A 17,857-nucleotide genomic window follows, 5' to 3' on the forward strand; every position below is an offset into this window, starting at 1 on the left:
ACCAGACTATATCAAAAACATAAATACACAGTGGCGTCTTTCATGCATGCTAGCAAGCGAAACTGCTGTCTGTCTGACCACAGACTGTAGAAAGAGACGCAGGATAGCCAAGCGAATGTGATTGGATGAACGTTTGACGCTAGGCCAATCACAGGCAGAGAGGGTGCCTCCAGCCTTCGCCATCATCCGGGAAAAAAATATCGCGTACAGTAAAGTAAACAGCCAGGCGACCACTTCCGCATAAACTACAGTACACGAACCACACGGAACCACAGCTGGTAACCTGATAAACGTGGTCCCAGCAATGGATGAGGAACATGTGAAGGCGATATTGTTCGACTTGGACAACACACTCATTGAAACATCTCGTGCTGGTGCAGTGGCGATACAAAAGGTGAGTTGATTAAAAATCCTCCGTATCAGATCAAGTTAACCAGGTGCTCATTCAACTCTCAACTACACAGAATAGTACGAGCAGTTAAATGGCAAATTCAAATGTGTTGAAAGAATGATAATATTTCAGCCAACGTCAACTCAAAGGAAAGGTCCAGACCAGAGTAGATAGAAGACATCTCCATTCACTCCAATGGACCGGTTTTTTGCTCTCAAGAGTTCCAGGAAGTAAGGTCCTGGATTAAGCAGCACTGTCGAGTTGCAGCAAAATAGACAGTTTGTGTTGTACTCTGAAAGGGTTTTCCCCCCTTGAATCAAATTGTACTTTATCAGCTTTATTTTAGCATGCAAAAGTAGCGCAAGACCCATTCCTGGCTGTTCATTGGCTAATGAGTCTCGCATTTTGGCTAACTTTAAAAATTTAGCTACAGCCTCTTGTGGTTTATTGCTTATACTGACTGCAATTTGACAAGGTCGTGTGCCATTTGAATCTTACAGACGTGTGAACTTCTAAGGAGTGCCCTGGGCCTCGATGACAACACCATCAGCAGCATCTGTGATCAGTTCAAACACAAGCTTCTGCATGAGACATTTGACCCCGCAGCTGGCAGATCCATAGACCAGGTGCGTGTGGGCCACTGGCAGGACGCCATCCAGGACATCCTGGGTAGTTGTCCCACACCCTCTCTGGCAACCGACTGCTACTACCTGTGGAAAAACAGTCGCCTGGAGATTCTTGTTCTTTCTCCTGAAATATGCAGCCTGCTGAAGGAACTCCGGAGCAGATACAAGCTACTGCTGCTGACCAACGGGGAAGCTCAGACCCAGAGGGAGAAAGTGGTGGCGACTGGATGCGAGGAGTTCTTTGACGCCGTGGTGGTCGGGGGAGAACATGCAGAGCAGAAACCGTTGGTGTCCATCTTCAGACTGTGTTTCCACCTGCTGGGGGTGGAGGCCCAGCACTGTGTTATGGTTGGAGACTCCCTGGACACAGACATTGAGGGAGGCTTCAATGCTGGGGTGCGGGCTTCAGTTTGGATCAGCACCACAGGAGGCACTCTGCCAGAGGGTTCAGTTAAACCAGACTATACCATTCCAACTGTGTTAGACCTGCCAGGTGTTTTGACAGAACTGAAATGACAACTGCTGATTTAAACAAATCATGTGTGGAGCAATCAAATGAGGAATATCATTAGAAAAACTGGGATGTTGTGGGAACTTTCTATGCAAGTCCAGAGATAAATAACTGAAATATCTTCCAACTCGAATCATATTTGCAACAGGTGACATGCCTTAATATAGTGCACAATTACTGTATGAACGCTACTAAATTGTACTAAACAGTAATTTTTTTAATCTATAATTTATCCAGGAGTCGAAAATAAAATTTGGTCAGCACAGGTGTCGACACTACTTTATTACGATTATTAGTAAGACCATGTGAATCAATATCAAGGAACAAGTAAATTACAATAGTTAATAATTATTTTACTCAGAATTACAGAAAAGAATTGACTCATTATTTATGCATTCCTTCCCAGAAGCCCTCATGTGCAGCTGCTCGTCTTGGTCTATCAAATCAATAAACCACCTTGGACAAAGGAAGCAAACCTCTCAGGCACTTGGCTACTCTGTTATATGTGTAATATGTATATATATGTGTAATATTACATGGCTGTATACTTTTATTTTTGTAGCACAGTTCTAGTATAGAACTATAAAATACGGCAAAATATTTCAACTAAATACATAGAGCCATTCCATAATACAATGCAAAAGTCTTGAGGGGGCATGATTTGTACTTGCATAGAGTTAAGACCTGCATCTTCACTCGGTGTCCTGCAGGATTCACTTGACGTCTAATTTGACTCTGATATTCATCGCTGCGAGCTCCGCAACAAAGTAGCGGAAGACGTAAGGAACCGACACCGTGTCGATGGAGTCGCTCTTCCCGCACAGCGTGCAGACTGTCTGGCGGTGGCGCATGGCCGACCAGGCGGGCGGCGGCTTCTCCAGCAGAGGGGAGAGGAGGCTGCCGCAGTCGACGCACACCTGCGCCACCGAGCGGTCCGAGCAGTTGAAGAGGCGGTCGTGGAGCAGGAAGGAGGAGCCGTGGGCCAGCAGGGCGTCTCGCTCCATCTCCCCAAAGCGGATGCCTCCCTGGATGTTCCTCCCTCCCACCGGCTGGTTGGTCACCTTGTCCCGCGCGCCCGTGGTCCTCACCTGGAACTTGTCGGAGACCATGTGACGCAGCCGCTGGTAGTACACCACGCCGATGAAGATGTCCGCCTCCAGCTCCAGGCCGCTCAGCCCGCTGTAGAGGCGCTCCGTGCCGTAGTGGTTGTAGCCGGCGGCGCGCAGCATGCGGCCGAAGTGCTCCAGCGCCGAGGCCTCCTCGGAGAAGGTGAAGGGCGTGGCGTCGTGGCACAGCCCGTGCAGCGCGCCCGACTTGCCCGCCATGCTCTCGATCAGCATGCCGATGGTCATGCGCGAGGGGAAGCCGTGCGGGTTGAACAGGATGTCGGGCGCCATGCCGCTCTCCGTGAAGGGCATGTCCTCGGCGGGCCACAGGCGCGACAGGATGCCCTTCTGGCCGTGGCGGCTGGCGAACTTGTCGCCGATGGTGGGGTTGCGCGGCACTCGCATGGTGATGCAGACGCGCGTGAAGTGGCCCGAGCCCGTGTCGTTGCCGCAGACCTTGATGTTGTCGACGATGCAGCTCTCTTGGCTCCTAAAGGCAGAAGGAAAAAAAACAGATTTGCGTTGGAAATCTTCACTCACTCTTTTGACAAACAGTGAAACCTACATGTCTCATCACACAAATTAAACATTCTGGTACTTGTCAAAGGTGGTAACTTCAGTCCTAATTACTAACAAATTGATAGCACTTTTACAGACAGAATCTCCTCCAGATGTATTGACAAATGTTCATTATCCTTCCCAAAATGGATATACAACATTCTGGAAGTGGCTTCTTACTTTCATGCTCCCAAAGTGAGATTATCTTTAGGAGGCTGAGAAAGACACAAACACTAAAAAGATGTGAGCAGGCATTGTAAGTGTTGTGACCTACTTATAGAAGGTGGGGTAGCTCTGGCCAGTGTTGAGGTTGATGTAGCAGTAGTAAGGGTCTCCGTACTGAAGCCTAGTCCCAATGGGGGGCAGTCCATCCTCGTCCAGTCTGCCATCCACCTTAGGGTCACCTGGCTTGGTCCCAAACACCAAGGAGTCTACTCCCTTCATCTTGTCCGACAGGTCCACCAGCTCAGTCTTGTAGATCGTTCCGTGGGCGAAACCCCTCTCATACGATGACTTGTTCACGATCTAGTAAGGTGAGAGCAGGTCAGGATGTTTATCCAGGTAAACAATAATTATTAGTTCTCTTCAGTAGTGTAAAAAGAGTAAATTCTAAGTAATGTCTCACCATGGCATCTTCCATGTCATAGCCGGAGTAGGATATGACTGCCACGATGGCGTTGGTGCCGATGGGGTAGTTGTCCATGTTGTAGTGGTCGTACATGTAGGGCCTGACCAGTGGGCTCTGTGGGGTCAGGATGCGGTACAGCTTGTTATCTGAGCGGTCCTGGAACGAGTGGAGGGGGAATCCCATAGTCTGCTTACCTGCAAAGAGAAAGCAGGAGTTAGAATGCTTCACGCTAGTAGAGAGGCAAAGTGGAACGTCACTTCCTGCTTCAGCACTGTACCAGAGATTTTCATCCGCCATTTATTTCCCCATAGACATTTCGTAAAATGCTTATAAAATAGTTTTTGCTTTGTCGAACCAAACGGTTCAGCTAACGCTATAATCGGGAGAGACCATAGAACATTTCACTCGGACCAAAACAAAAAAAACAACATAGAAAAAATATTTTCTTTAAACCCAAATTCTTTTACATTTTGGTCCCAGTGAAATGTTATGCGATCTCTCCCGTTTCTAAATACCGGTATATCTGTACCGTTTGGGTTGAACCAGTAAAACTATATTTATATGCATTTTACGAAATGTCTATGGGAAAATAAATAGCGGGTGAAAATCTCTGGTACACTGCTGAAGCAGGAAGTAAGCGGTCACTTTGCCTCTCTATTGTATGCTCGGTAATTCAATACAGAATTCCGAAATCAGCTCTCACTTAACAAGTGGCTTAACAGGTTATCACATCTGCATCACTTCGGACACGTAGGTTTCAACAAGCTGACTGATGAGAAACATTCGTCCAGCTACTAACTGTCTCATTCTATCGGGCCCAACCCGTTTCAACTCTCAAGGCACTGCTAGTGACCCGTCTTAACAGAACCTCTACCCAAACAGAGTCGCCCGTATTAACGACAGCTGCACTAGGGCAGCATTGCATATTGGCAGCATCCAAATGATAGTGAGAGGTAACGGTTTCAAATTAAAATTGAACTCAAACCCAAAATCTGCTTTTATATTGAATTTCACGGACAAACTATTTTCAGTCCATCGGTCAGTACAAGACTTACCCATCTGACACTGGTACATATTCCTGGGACTTTGGTTGTGGTCAGAGTATGGGATGAAGTTGGCCACCACACTCAGCATGCTGTGGGGGAAAAGCTCCTGGTGCGTGGTCACTCCCGGCTCAATCTCATCCTCCATGATGCCCACGTTGATGTAAAGCTGCAGCAGGGCAGAAAGAAGACCGTTACATCCAAACTACAGAACAGGGGCGTATCTACGGGTGGGCCTGGGTAGGCACAGGCCCACCCACCTCTTGCCCTGGCCCACCCAAAAAAAAAAAAAATGTAATTGGTTGTTTTCTAGAGGCAAACTTGCTGCTGCATTGCTAGCCAATGGTTTTGTTACTTTTGTAAAAACGCAGGGCACATCATCTCCAGAGTCTAATGCATGACAACTTCATGACATCTAGGAATTTTGTTCTCTCTGTGGATAAATAAACCAGAGGGCGTCTTGTTCAAACTTGAAGCAGCCTCAGTGTTGTTATTTTTTAAACTCACAGCAGTATATGGATCAGTGGTTCTAATTTCTGTATAAAGTAACAGTATACACACAAGTATAAGCATTCATGTATGCAACATTTGGCACCTATATGTAACCTTTTAAGGTTGAGATAATTGTATTATCATTATATGGTCCAAATATTTCAGTAAAGCACTTGAAACACTTGAAATATTCTTGCTTGTGTGGTATCATTCTACTTGAAATGATGGTCAAATGCATTATTTTTAGTAAAATAACACGTCAAATTTTTCGGGCGGAATCCATCCAATCCAATGCTACAGAATCCAACAAATCGGTCTGTGTGTTCAGGTACTGGTCTCGTTTAACTGCCATTAGGGCTGCAAACATTCTTGATTCATCTGTCGATTATTTTAAACCAAGTCGTTATGAATAAATAATAATAAATAAATCTATAAAATGTCACAAAATGGTGAAAAATGTCGATCACTTTTCCCCCAAAGCCCAAGATGACGTCCTCAAATGTCTTTTGTCCTGACCAACAGTCCACAACCCAGAGATAACCAGTTTACTGTCATAGAAGACTAAAGACACCAGAAAATATAAGAAGTTGGAACACAGGGATGCAAACTCTCCAGAGTGAAAAAGGTGACAGATACCAAGCCAGACACAAAACCACTCAAAATCATTCAATTAAGTGCCCTATTTTGGGATCAAAAAGGTGACTATCACCTAAAGGTGACTAGTTTGCATCCCTGGGAACAAGATATATATATATTTTTTTTTCCATAAAAAGTTGTCTAAACGATTAAGCGATTATAAAATAGTTGGCGATTAATTTTCTGTCAATAGACTAATCGATTAATCGAATAATCGTTGTGGCTCTTAACTACCATAGCAACCTTATCAATAATTATTGACAATAACACAGTTTACATGTTACCTGTTCGAAGGTGCCAATCAGCTCTTGCTTGCCCAGCGCCAGGTTGCGGACGGGCCGCACCATCCGGCAGGGTGTGGTGAAGAGGTAAAGGCCCGGGTACAGGCTCGCCTTGCCAGTCTTGGGAACCAGAACTATCTCAGTCCAGGGGGGGATCTTCTTCTCTTTCATCACCTACAGGTGTGCATTATAAATATCAGCACTGCCACCATGCATGCATGCATGCATGCATGCACACATACATACATACTTCAATTATTTCAAAAGCTGACTGTCACCAATAAATTACAAATGTACAACATGCGTGCCTTAGTGTACCTTGAAGCTGCGCAGCGAGTCAACCAGAATGGGTGCCAAGTCAGTCTCCACCCAGCCCACCACGGCCCCGTCCAGCACCACGGGGTAGCAGTCTGAAAAGGCCTGGCCAGGAGAACCGTCCACTGGGGTCACACCTAGGCCACCAGAGAGAGAGACACTTTACACGGTGTACTTTAAATTAAACCAGGTGTTTCCATAAGTGCCAGCTGTCAGGCAAATCCAAATGGCCGGACATTAAAACATTTTCCAGCCAGCTGGCTACTTTCTTACGGTCACAATAACCGCAATATTGCAATACCGTGCTATAGACAAGCTAACCGCGGTGGATGGCAAGCAACCCAGCACAACTGTGCTGTTATTGTGTGTAATTCAGAGGTGTCGCTTCGTGAGATGGCCTCTAGTTTCCGTGCTGGGTGGTGTTTGGACCTTCAGTCCAAATCACCGTGCTTAAACATGGCAAAGTATTGAATCACATCACAGCCCCCCTCCCTCCGCTGCAAGCGGAGACTGTAGTAGGTGATATGCAAATTGGTTTGTGACATCAGTTATCCCACCCCACATGGTATGCACTAGAGCAGCCATTCCCAAACTGTGGGCTGGGTCGGCCCACTGGTGGGGCATGAAGGTATTGCAAGTGGGCCACAAAATCATTTGCAAAACATTACGATACAATTATTTAATTTGTAACCAGTTATTTGTTAATTAGCCTATTGCAGACAGAAGTGTGGTACTGACACCTCTGTTTGTTTGTTTGTTGTACGTGTCATTTTGTTGTGTTGGGTTGCTGTTCTGCTTTGCTTTATTGGTCTATATGTCTGCAACCACATGTTTGTTTATAACAAAAGCCAATAAACATATTTTTCCCCACAAAAAAAGAACGGCTTAATTTAGCGGAATTGTTCTCAGCTATCTTGCACCACTCTGCTTAAAGCAGCATCAAAAAGTAATCACCAATTTCTGGCAGCTGGCAGGGTCATTATGAACCAGCAGAATAAATCTCACCTTCATCACAAGACAATGACTATGTTTACATGCACACAATATTCCGGTTTTTGCCCATATTCGGAAAATGACAATATTCCGACTAAATGAATGATCCACTAATATTCCCGTTTACATGCAGCCGTAGCTCGCCCTCCCCGACACGTGAGGGAGGGGGGGGAGAGAGAGAGAAATGCAGGTAGGCGGAGTTTTTCTGTTGAGAATAAACAGAGGAGCGCTTGGTCCATTTCAGGAGCTTGCTGCTAGAAAGTTTGGCATTGCGGTATTTGCACATCCAAGTCTTTCATAAAAAGTAGGCTAGCCTACGTTATTAGCTACCTCGCAGGCTCGCAAGCATTTTGGACTTCTGTGCAGGGCACCACTCTCTCTTTAAATCGTTTCTCATCTCCTCCCGATCAGAAATGTGGGCTTTTCTTTTCGCATGCCAGAGATGATGGATTATATGATTATATCGCCTCTAGTAAGTGCTTTATAGCACACATAAGCTGACCGCAAACAGGCAACATATGCTTCGCAAACAGTAAAAACCCTGATTGAGACGCATATTCCCGAATGCGCTGTATACATGATCAAAGAATCCTCCTAAAACCTGAATAATACTGGAATAACCCACGTGTCTTAATCGGAAAATGCTAAATTCGGAAAATGCAACTGGAATATGCCGTTTACATGACCCTAATCAAATTCAGAATATTGTCATTTTCCGAATAATAATGGAATATTGTGTGCATGTAAACATATTGAGTGTCTCTGCTCCAGCATGAGGCAGCAGTAATGGGGTGCACATGATATGAAAAGAATGAGTGTCACCCATTCGATGCAGGAGGTGTGCTCCTCCTGGCCATAGTACACTGCCACACACTGTGTTGATCCCCAGGCTCATTCCAGCACATGTTTCCCAGCCTGAGGTAGGTAACAACAAGTGGGCACTCACTCACCCAGGGAGCAGAGCAGGGCGGGCAGGGTGTTGGTGGGCAGGGCCGAGCAGACGATCTCGCAGCTGGCCGTCATGTGGTTCATGAGGCCGCAGGGCTCCCCGTCCGGAGTGTGCACGGGGCACAGGAAGCCCCAGGACTCGGGCAGCAGCTTCCGCACCGACGTGGTCCTCATCTTGGCGAAGGCGGCGCCTCTGTGCACGCAGCGGAAGTGCGACAGGTAGCGGATGAAGTTGAGCTTGTCGGCGACCACGCACAGGCCCGTGTCCTGCAGCATGCCGAGGCCTTGGGCACAGAGGGAGGGAGAGAGCCGGGTCACGATCATTTCCCTTTTACAACGGGGCAGAGCCGTATAATAACAGAGTTGCGACATCTCCATTCACTCCAGTGGACCGGTTTTTTACTCTCAAGAGTTCCCGGAAGTAAGGTTCTGGATGAAGCAGCGCTGACGAGTTGCAGCAAAATGGACAGTTTGTGATGTACTTTGAAAGGGTCCGACGTTTAAAGAATCAAATTGTATATTATCAGCTTTATTTTATGCATTCAAACGTAGCGCGACACCCCTTCCTGGCTGTTCATTGGCTACAGGAGTCACGCATTTTGGACCTCCACTGGCGCTACTCTTACTAGATTGCTCTGCAATGGGGGAACCATATAATATGCAACTACTCGTTTTAGCCTTCCTGTTGGGTGCCAGTTGGGTGGAGTTTGCTGCAGAGGACAAGATGACGAGTGCCAGTACGTTCAGACATTCAGAGGAAAGCATTGAAATCAAATTATCTTTGTCAATTCTACATGAGGTTATTTAAATATATCCTGATAAATCCTACCAAACTGGATTAAAAGTTAAACTATGCTAAGATTTAGCAATACAATATAAATGAATACATTAAAATGAAATACAATTTGCCCCTGAAGCTATTGGTACAACATAATCTACAAACAGACTGAAGTAGTCGCGCACGTCCACCAACCTTCAAGGCAGGTGCAGGACCAAACAAAGCAGCAAACGTCTGTTGATGGCTATTAAATGAACTAAAGGGGAGCTACAGTGTGTGGACCTTATTCTTTTTTCCTTGTCTACAACTTAATCTACTACCTGATCTGAATCTGATCAGGCAAATGGAAGCCTCATACAGCCATACCCGTCTTGGAGGTGAGATTCCCAGTGGCCAGCAGATACTCAAAGGGCTTGGTCACATCGGTGCCCAGGTTAAACATCTTCAACAGGTTTTCGGTGGCTATTACTTCAAGTTTGCCGCCCCTCTTGTCCATGGCCAGCTTCACAGACACCAACCAGGCCGTCAGTCTCTCCTGTCGGCACATTGTAGGTGTCATACGGTAATCACAATAAGATTCAAAAGAATGACGTACAATTTATTCAGTTGACGTATGTTTAACGGTACTTGAATGTAATTTTCTGGAGATTCAGAAATCGGACTTTTTGAAATTCAGTTGATCATTAAAGGTGCAATAAGAAAGAAACATAGGTCAAAATGGCCATGATATCTCTTCCACTGTTTGATAGAATTCAATATCAGTGACTCTACAATTACTGCCGGTTTGCAAAGATTTCTGTTTTTCAAAACTCACTTTCGAGCCCGTACTCTGTCCTATCATCATTAATAAACTCTCCGACTCCAAGTAACAGTCCCATTACTCTGTCCTATAATGAATGAACTCTCAAGTAACAGTCCCATTACTCTGTCCTATCATTAATCAACTCTCAAGTAGCAGTCCCAGTACTCTGTCCTATAATTAATGAACTCTCAAGTAGCAGTCCCATTACTCTGTCCTATAATTAATGAACTCTCAAGTAACAGTCCCAGTACTCTGTCCTATAATTAATGAACTCTCAGAGTAACAGTCCCATGACTTGCCTTCAGAAACATGAGGTAGAGCTGCCCGGGGGTGAGCACCTCTTGACACATGATGCTGTCCGGGTTTTCCTCCATGCACTCCTGCTTGGCAAACGTGAACAGCTTCCTGGTCATCAGACACAACAAGTAGAACTTCTCCATGTCCGCCTTCAGGTGGATACAGATGCACTCGCTGAACAAAACAAACGAAATAGGATTAGGTCGTTATTGGCAAACTGATCATTCTTTTTAATGATCAAGTTTTTCTTCCTGATTTTTCTCCCATTTTCTCCCCAATTGTACTTGGCCAATTCCCCCTGCTGTCCCGGTCGTTGCTCCACCCCCTCTGCCCATCTGGGGAGAGCTGTAGACTAGCACCATGCTTCCTGCGATACATGTACTGTACTGTACTGTACAGTCGCCAGCCACTTTCTTTCACCTGACAATGAGGAGTTTCACCAGCAGGACGTAGCGCGTGGGAGGATCATGCTATTTCCCCCAGTCCCCCTAACCGACCAGAGGAGGCGCTAGTGCAGCAACCAGGACACATACCCTTAATCCGGCTTCCCATCCACAGACACGGCCAATTGTGCCTGTATGGACGCCCGACCAAGCCGGAGATAGTGCGGGAGCTCGAACCTGCAACTCTCGTGTTGGTAGGCAGGGAATCTACTACCGCTGCACCACCCAGGCACCCACAATCTGATAACAGTGGTGTAAGTCCCCACAAAGAGGCAGAGGATCGAGCTCTTACTCTAGCAGGAAGTTGGCACACTGCTCGTTGGTAAACCACTCCGGCAGGTTCATCTTGACCCGGAAGCGTTCTCCGAGGTAATTGAGCACCTTGGCGCGCGTGGTGCATCCCTGCGCCGAGACAATACGCAGCATCTCTGCCACGCAGCTCGCGTAGAAGGAATTGTCCTCGCAGCCCTTGATCAGCTCCTGTTGGATCTGTAAGTTTGTGAAGTCCACCAGAGCCTGGGTGACACAACAGAGAAAACGTGTGTTTTTAATGATACCATCTATGGCAGGGGTTCCCAACCTTTTTTGTGCCGCGGACCGGTAGATAGATGAAAAAAAAAGTTGCGGACCGGTTGTCAATTTTAATAACAATTTAATTTTTTTTTTTTATAAACATAGGCTATAATATTATAGGCTGTGTGGTAGTTGAAACATAGTTTCAAGTTGACGTTTATTTATGTTTGTAGTTTGTAAAAAACTCGCGGCCCGGTACCAAATGCGTTGCGGCCCAGTACCGGTCTGCGGCCCGGTGGTTGGGAACCACTGATCTATGGCACCAAACCAACATTTAAAAAAGATCCCATGACATTTAGACTCAATTTATACGACACAAGTTTAAATCAAGAATAATATCAGACTTTGACATTTGAAGGCCAATGTCACTCTTGCCGTGATTTACACCTCAAGCATGTTTTTCTATGTGAGAATATTTCTTATTCGCTTGATGAGATATTTGATTGTCCTCTTGTGCACTAATTCACAACTGCTGCAGGCTTCTAACTTTGTAAAAAAAGGCATGCTAGACACTGAGCTGTCTTTTTTCTGAAATGTTCCCATGTGCTATAAATTCATAAATACATTCTCTGAGGAAGATCATCCTTATAAAGTACATACACACAACACAATGGAGCAAAGTGTTTTACATTGGAAGAACCAAAAGACGGTTACAGGACAGACTAGCAGAGCATGCTTATGCGATTCGTACAGGGAATTTAAAATACCCTATAGCTAGACATTATCTGGAGTTCCACAACAGCAATCCATCTACATTACAGGCTTTTGGCATTGACCACATCCCATCGTCCATCCGAAAAGGTGACGGGCAAAGGAAACTGAACCAACGTGAAAACTTTTGGATTGACAAACTACAGGCCACTAAAGACCCAGGAATTAATGAGGACCTAGATTTCACTGTTTTTTTGTAAACATTTATTATTTTTTGATTTGTAAACATCGTTCTGATGTAAATGTATTACTATTGAGATTTATTCATGTTGTTTTATTTATTCAGTTTCTGCTCAACATTGTGGCCCAAAACCATTGTGTTGTTTGTGTAGTGTTTGTATGTTTTTGACATAATGTAGGCCAGAATGCTGCCATCTATTGGAATTTGTGTATTTGTACACGCTCTAACCAACAGCACCTTCTGTGGCAGTCTCCCATTGGCTCAACACCTCTACATAAAGACCGGGTGGGGCAGGAGATCTGCTTGACTTTTCACTTCCTGAAGAAGGCTAGATGCCAAAATGCGTCAAAGTTGATTTGTAAAGTCTAAAATGACATTGCCATGTAAATAAAGGCATTTTAACTTTTTTAAAGGAGAGTGCCTTGGAGTTTTTTGTTTTTTCAAGACAATGGAGCAATGTTTCACTTAAAAAAAATCACTTGCAGGTCTTCAATAGCACATTAACTGACATACTGCTTACCACTATGCATCATCACGCTGGCCCAAAATTACCTTAAGTGCAAAGCCTAGTGGGAGGAAGAAGAGCTCTTTCTGGTATATGAAGTTCAGCATCACTGTCCCATTGTCCAGGTAATGTAGATTCATGTTGACGGCTGTATGCTCATCCTTCACACAGCGCATGGAAATACCTAGGGACACAGTAGTAGATACATACATCATACCGGAATGAAATGTTGGGAGCGGGGGAGTCTGATGCAACGCACAGGTCCTGGACCTGGTGAGACGTAGGAGGAGCCCGGACAGGGGGCAACCCACAGAGCCCAGTCCCTCCACGTGCCAGAGCCTCCCGGTCCCGGCAGAGTAGTTCCAGAGCAGCGGATTGAGTGGCCCTGTCTTTCCCTAAGAGGGCTGACCGTGGGTAGCTACTGGGACGTAAGTCGGGGCTTGATCAACCCCGGCTGGGTCACCTGGGCGAGGGTGTATGATGTTGCAGTACCCGAAACATCCTATGACCCCAGGGTACATCACTGATGATACGTCCCAGTTGCATCCATGTGATGTTTTTTCTATATAGATAGCTTAAATGTAACTAGATAGGGAGCTTGTAGTTAGATGGTGACTAGTGACCTCATGTTGACCTCAAATTTAGTTTCAACTTAGGCTATTACATACACAGTAATAATGTCTTTACACATGTCAACTGATGTATTTACCATACTGAGTGTATCCCTGGCCTCTGCTCTTCCACTTTGGCCTGGACATGGCGATCGGATAGTTTCTCCTGGGCATGATCAGCATACGGATAACCTTCTCGATTCCATTCACAATGAAATAGCCACCCATCTCCTGTTTAGGTGAGAGGGAGAAAAGGCATTTGACTTTACACATGAAAACAGAGGCAGGTACTGATTGAATAGAGAGGCAAAGTGGAACGTCACTTCCTGCTTCAGCACTGAGAGAGATTTTCATCCGCCATTTATTTTCCCATAGACATTTCGTAAAATGCTTATAAAATAGTTTTACTTCGTCGAACCAAATGGTTCAGCTAACGCTATAATCGGGAGAGACCATAGAACATTTCACTCGGACCAAAACTTAAAAAAACAACAACGAAAAAATATTTTCTTTAAACTCGCATTTCATCCCAGTGAAATGTTATGCGATCTCTCCTGTTTCTAACTATATCTGTACCGTTTGGTTTGAACAAGTACAACTATTTTTATAAGCATTTTACGAAATGTCTATGGGAAAATAAATGGCAGATGAAAATCTCTGGTACAGGTGCTGAAGCAGGAAGTAGGCGGTCACTTTGCCTCTCTATTGCTGTCTGATGTATTTTCCATGTCTTACCTCGGCTTCTTCGTGGTGCTCGATGAGTTCTTTGGGGGACAGGCCGTGCAGGTTACACAGCTTGGACTTCACCATGATCGGCACCTGGCCTAGAGACTGCTTGATGATGCCTTTGGGGACGTTATTGAGCGACCAGGTGACGTCCGCCTGAGAAGATACACAAAACACGACCAATCAGAACACCAGGCCATGCTCGAGAGCACAAACACGACCAATCAGAACACCAGGCCATGCTCGAGAGCACAAACACGACCAATCAGAACACCAGGCCATGCTCGAGAAGAGGCTGGTGCACTACGAGGGATGGGCATTTTAAGTCATTTAAATACTCGAGTACTCTCCTTATATTATGAACGAGTAATCGGGTACTCGTTACTCAAGTACTGAGGTTATGAAGGAGTACATGAGGAAACGAGTAATCCTGCCCATCCATAGCTTGCAGAGGTGGAAAAAAAGGGTGAAAACAATCAAATTTATCTGAGATTGCTCTTAGTGATGCGCTCTATGAAAGAGGATTTTTTTTCATAACTCCTTCAGACATTTCCTCCAGTTTGTCATGAATAATTCATGGCTCCACTCTCTACATCTTCAAGTACATTTTAACACTCAATCCCACTAGCATCCAAAGAATGTTTTGTTTCCCCCAACACAATGATTACTTGCTCTGTAATGAGACATATTGGTATATAAAATACATATATAAATAAATAAATAAACGAAAATTGCATAGGCTTTCTTGCACAGTTTTGATTAACTTTAGCCAGTGGCCTTTGTTCAATTAAAAGCCTTGCTTACTTGTTAATTTGGCAGCTGGCTGCGGCTGCATGTCTCCATGTGTCCCGCAGTGTAAAGTAATGCAGAATAAACACAAAGCGGTCAGATCATGGATAAGATGAAACGTAAATACGTGCGTACGTGTCTCATTACAGAGTGAGCCTCAAGATGTTGAAAAAGACATGATTTGGGTGCTAAAAGTGCACACCCAGGCAAGCAAGATGTAAGTAGCGCTACACTACAGAAGCCAGTAACTGTGGAGAGTTTGGTCAGACTCAATCGGTATGAAGGACAAAGATATAAAAATGTGGTCCAGGTTGAAAAGGCCTACGTGTGTTTCAGTGTTTGACTGGGAAGTAAAAGGGTTTAGGGAAGAAAAGCATGGTAACTGGATGCACTTGCTGGACAGGCTTACCACAATCTTTCCTTTGTATGAACACCTTCTTCCCCGGCACTCTGCCGGGAACACCCTCTGCTCCCTGCAGGGGACTTGCTGCTTGGGCGCCACCAGCGGTTTTTGGATGGTGGCGTCAACAAACGCAAGGCTGATCCTGTCATTTTTGAATGCAAACTCCAAGGGCGGGACGGCCTGAGGAAGACATGTCACATCACATAAAGCAGTGACACTTCAAAGCAGGGACAATTTGCACCAAGATAAATTAGATGAGAGGTGATTGGGAGTTGAAAGCTGGCTGTGAGTGTGTGAGCACAACTAAACTTACTTCACAATAGAGGTGAGGGGAGGAACTTGAGTTGACACAAGCCAACAGCTCCAGTAAACTTACCTGGTGTAGTCTTTATGGAGCAAGGGCTACTGGAAAACTAGCTAACCAAAGTCAAACTGGAGTTCATTTTTAGTTTAGCTGCAGTTCGTTTTTTTAAACAGGGTTAATTTTAGTATTTTGCCAAAAACATATGTAGCCTATATCTGTCATGTATTTGTTATTTTAAACACAACACAACGCAGAAGTTCACCGGTTACATAAGACAAGTGGAATGTGTGCCCAGACGTTCATGCTGTTAGATTTGCTGGTTATTTCCGTTTACTAAATGCTTCATACGTATTTGGTTCTAGTCTTGGTTTTAGTCAGTCATATTAATCTTGGTGGGAAGTGGGAACATGTGTTGTGAAGACGCGTTACTAACCTGCACAACGCGACCGAGTCCCTCAGTGACAGCCTGGTCAAAAGACTCGATGTGCGCCTTGGTCAGATCCTGAACAGCGGCATGTTGTGTCTTCTTGGGGACGCCAAATCCTTGCTCTGTCAGATTTTTTAGACTCGGACCTTTGGGTAAATTAGTCCACTTGTTTGAGAAATCCATGCTTGCACAGCTTGTTTACCACATGTGCATGGTGAGACCGGAAGTACAACCCTTTGCCACCAGGAAGTGAACGGGATATTTATGCACAGGGCACGATCTTTTTTTTCCTATGATGGCGAAGGCATGACCCGCCCCTCTCTGCCTCTAATTGGCTGACTGCACTCGGCTGCTCTCGCCCATGGATGTATTATAATAACTGTGTGTGTGTGTGTGTGTGTGTGTGTGTGTGTGTGTGTGTGTGTGTGTGTGTGTGTGTGTGTCGCCCGTGTCCTGACTCCTGGCTCGTGTGTAACACTGGCTCCGATTGGCTACCATGAAACACATGACTCTGCCTTAGCCAATCATAATCGTTTATCTCGTTATGTTAACCCACCCCGGTCTCCTCTGGTAATATATTGTCCTATATGAACAGTTGATTGCTGTTAGGCCTACAGTTTTTCAATTCCTTTCAGAGAATTTAACTCTTTAACTCTTCAACGTGAAGAATCACCTGTGTTATAATGGAAATTATACTTTACAGCCTTTATGATGTTGGATGGAATTAAACTGACAGATATTAAATGTAACAACAAGCATACTTGCCAGATTTTTCAGAAAAAGAACAAAACCACTCCTAGAGGGATTTTTTTCTGGAGGTCTCAAATTGAGGACAGACTGAACGGCTTACCATATAAGTAGCTGTAGCCTACTGTGTTTCAAACAAGGTTTAGGAAGTAAGCTACATTTCAAAATCTTACATAAGATATACCCTGTTAATTGTCTTATTGCTAAATTTACAGACAATGATGATTCTTGTATATTCTGCAAACGCCATAATGAAACAATTTCTCGTTTATTTTTTGATTGTTAAATATCCCGAAGATTTTGGATAGATTTGGAATATAATTTCTTTGAGTGCTAATGTTGTTGTCAGTCTTAGAGATTATGTGCTGAAATTATTCACCTGATTGTATATTACTCTTTGTCAATAAAAAAAAATATCAGAGCGACTCTGATTATTAGCCTATTAATTAATTTACTATACTATACTATAGTATTACTATACTACGATGCATCATATAGTTTTCTCTTGCCGTTTTCTAAGCAAAATGTAGTCGGTAAAGGATACTTTCTAACTCGAGATCTGTACCTGGCAAAAAATGATTAGGAGAATGAATCGTCTTAACTGCACATGACTTTGTTGGTGATGATGGGTTTATACAGACATTACAAAAATGAAATTCAATGTCTTTCAAGTACTTTTTCCAAGGACTTTTTTTTTTTTTTCAATGACTAAATGCAAAGCAAAGAATTAATTTTCAAATGTAAATTTGCCCCAAAGGGGCATAACATTTGCATTATATTACGGATTATGTCTTTAACAATTCAATTTTACTCTCAATCCTGTGAATAATATTGTACAGTTAAATTTAATACTTTTTAAAGATCTTTTTGATATCAACTTTGGTCAAAATATAAGATGGTGGTGGACAGTGTTATGTGGTTCATTTGAAATTCAAGGACTTTTAAGTACCTTGTTTTAAAAGGGGGCTATATTTTCAAGGTATTCCAGGACTTGGAATTTCCCCCCCTCAAAAGCAAAATCCAAGCACTTCC

At 44.4% G+C, this 17,857-nt stretch overlaps 2 protein-coding genes across 2 annotated transcripts; one reads left to right on the plus strand and one right to left on the minus strand.

Moving 5' to 3' along the window:
- The first annotated feature begins 251 nt into the window (after positions 1 to 251).
- On the plus strand, positions 252 to 2,206 carry nanp (N-acetylneuraminic acid phosphatase). The gene is made up of 2 exons (XM_083658025.1): positions 252 to 394; positions 892 to 2,206. The coding sequence occupies exons 1-2, from the start codon at positions 305 to 307 to the stop codon at positions 1,531 to 1,533; spliced, it is 732 nt and encodes a 243-aa protein (XP_083514151.1). The 5' UTR covers positions 252 to 304; the 3' UTR covers positions 1,534 to 2,206.
- A 24-nt stretch (positions 2,207 to 2,230) lies between these two features.
- Positions 2,231 to 16,216, minus strand: polr1b (RNA polymerase I subunit B). Its single transcript, XM_083658024.1, has 15 exons — positions 16,085 to 16,216; positions 15,354 to 15,527; positions 14,165 to 14,311; positions 13,528 to 13,660; positions 12,866 to 13,002; positions 11,141 to 11,364; positions 10,408 to 10,579; positions 9,673 to 9,841; positions 8,531 to 8,812; positions 6,591 to 6,724; positions 6,276 to 6,446; positions 4,876 to 5,032; positions 3,818 to 4,014; positions 3,467 to 3,717; positions 2,231 to 3,124 (listed from the first exon to the last, which is right to left on the minus strand). Exons 3-15 carry the CDS (start codon positions 14,237 to 14,239, stop codon positions 2,242 to 2,244), a joined length of 2,985 nt encoding a protein of 994 aa, XP_083514150.1. The 5' UTR covers positions 14,240 to 14,311; positions 15,354 to 15,527; positions 16,085 to 16,216; the 3' UTR covers positions 2,231 to 2,241.
- Positions 16,217 to 17,857: the final 1,641 nt, after the last annotated feature.

Source organism: Poromitra crassiceps (genome assembly GCF_964638095.1).
Source record: "Poromitra crassiceps genome assembly, chromosome: 22".
In the NCBI taxonomy this organism is placed as follows: Eukaryota; Metazoa; Chordata; class Actinopteri; order Beryciformes; family Melamphaidae; genus Poromitra; species Poromitra crassiceps.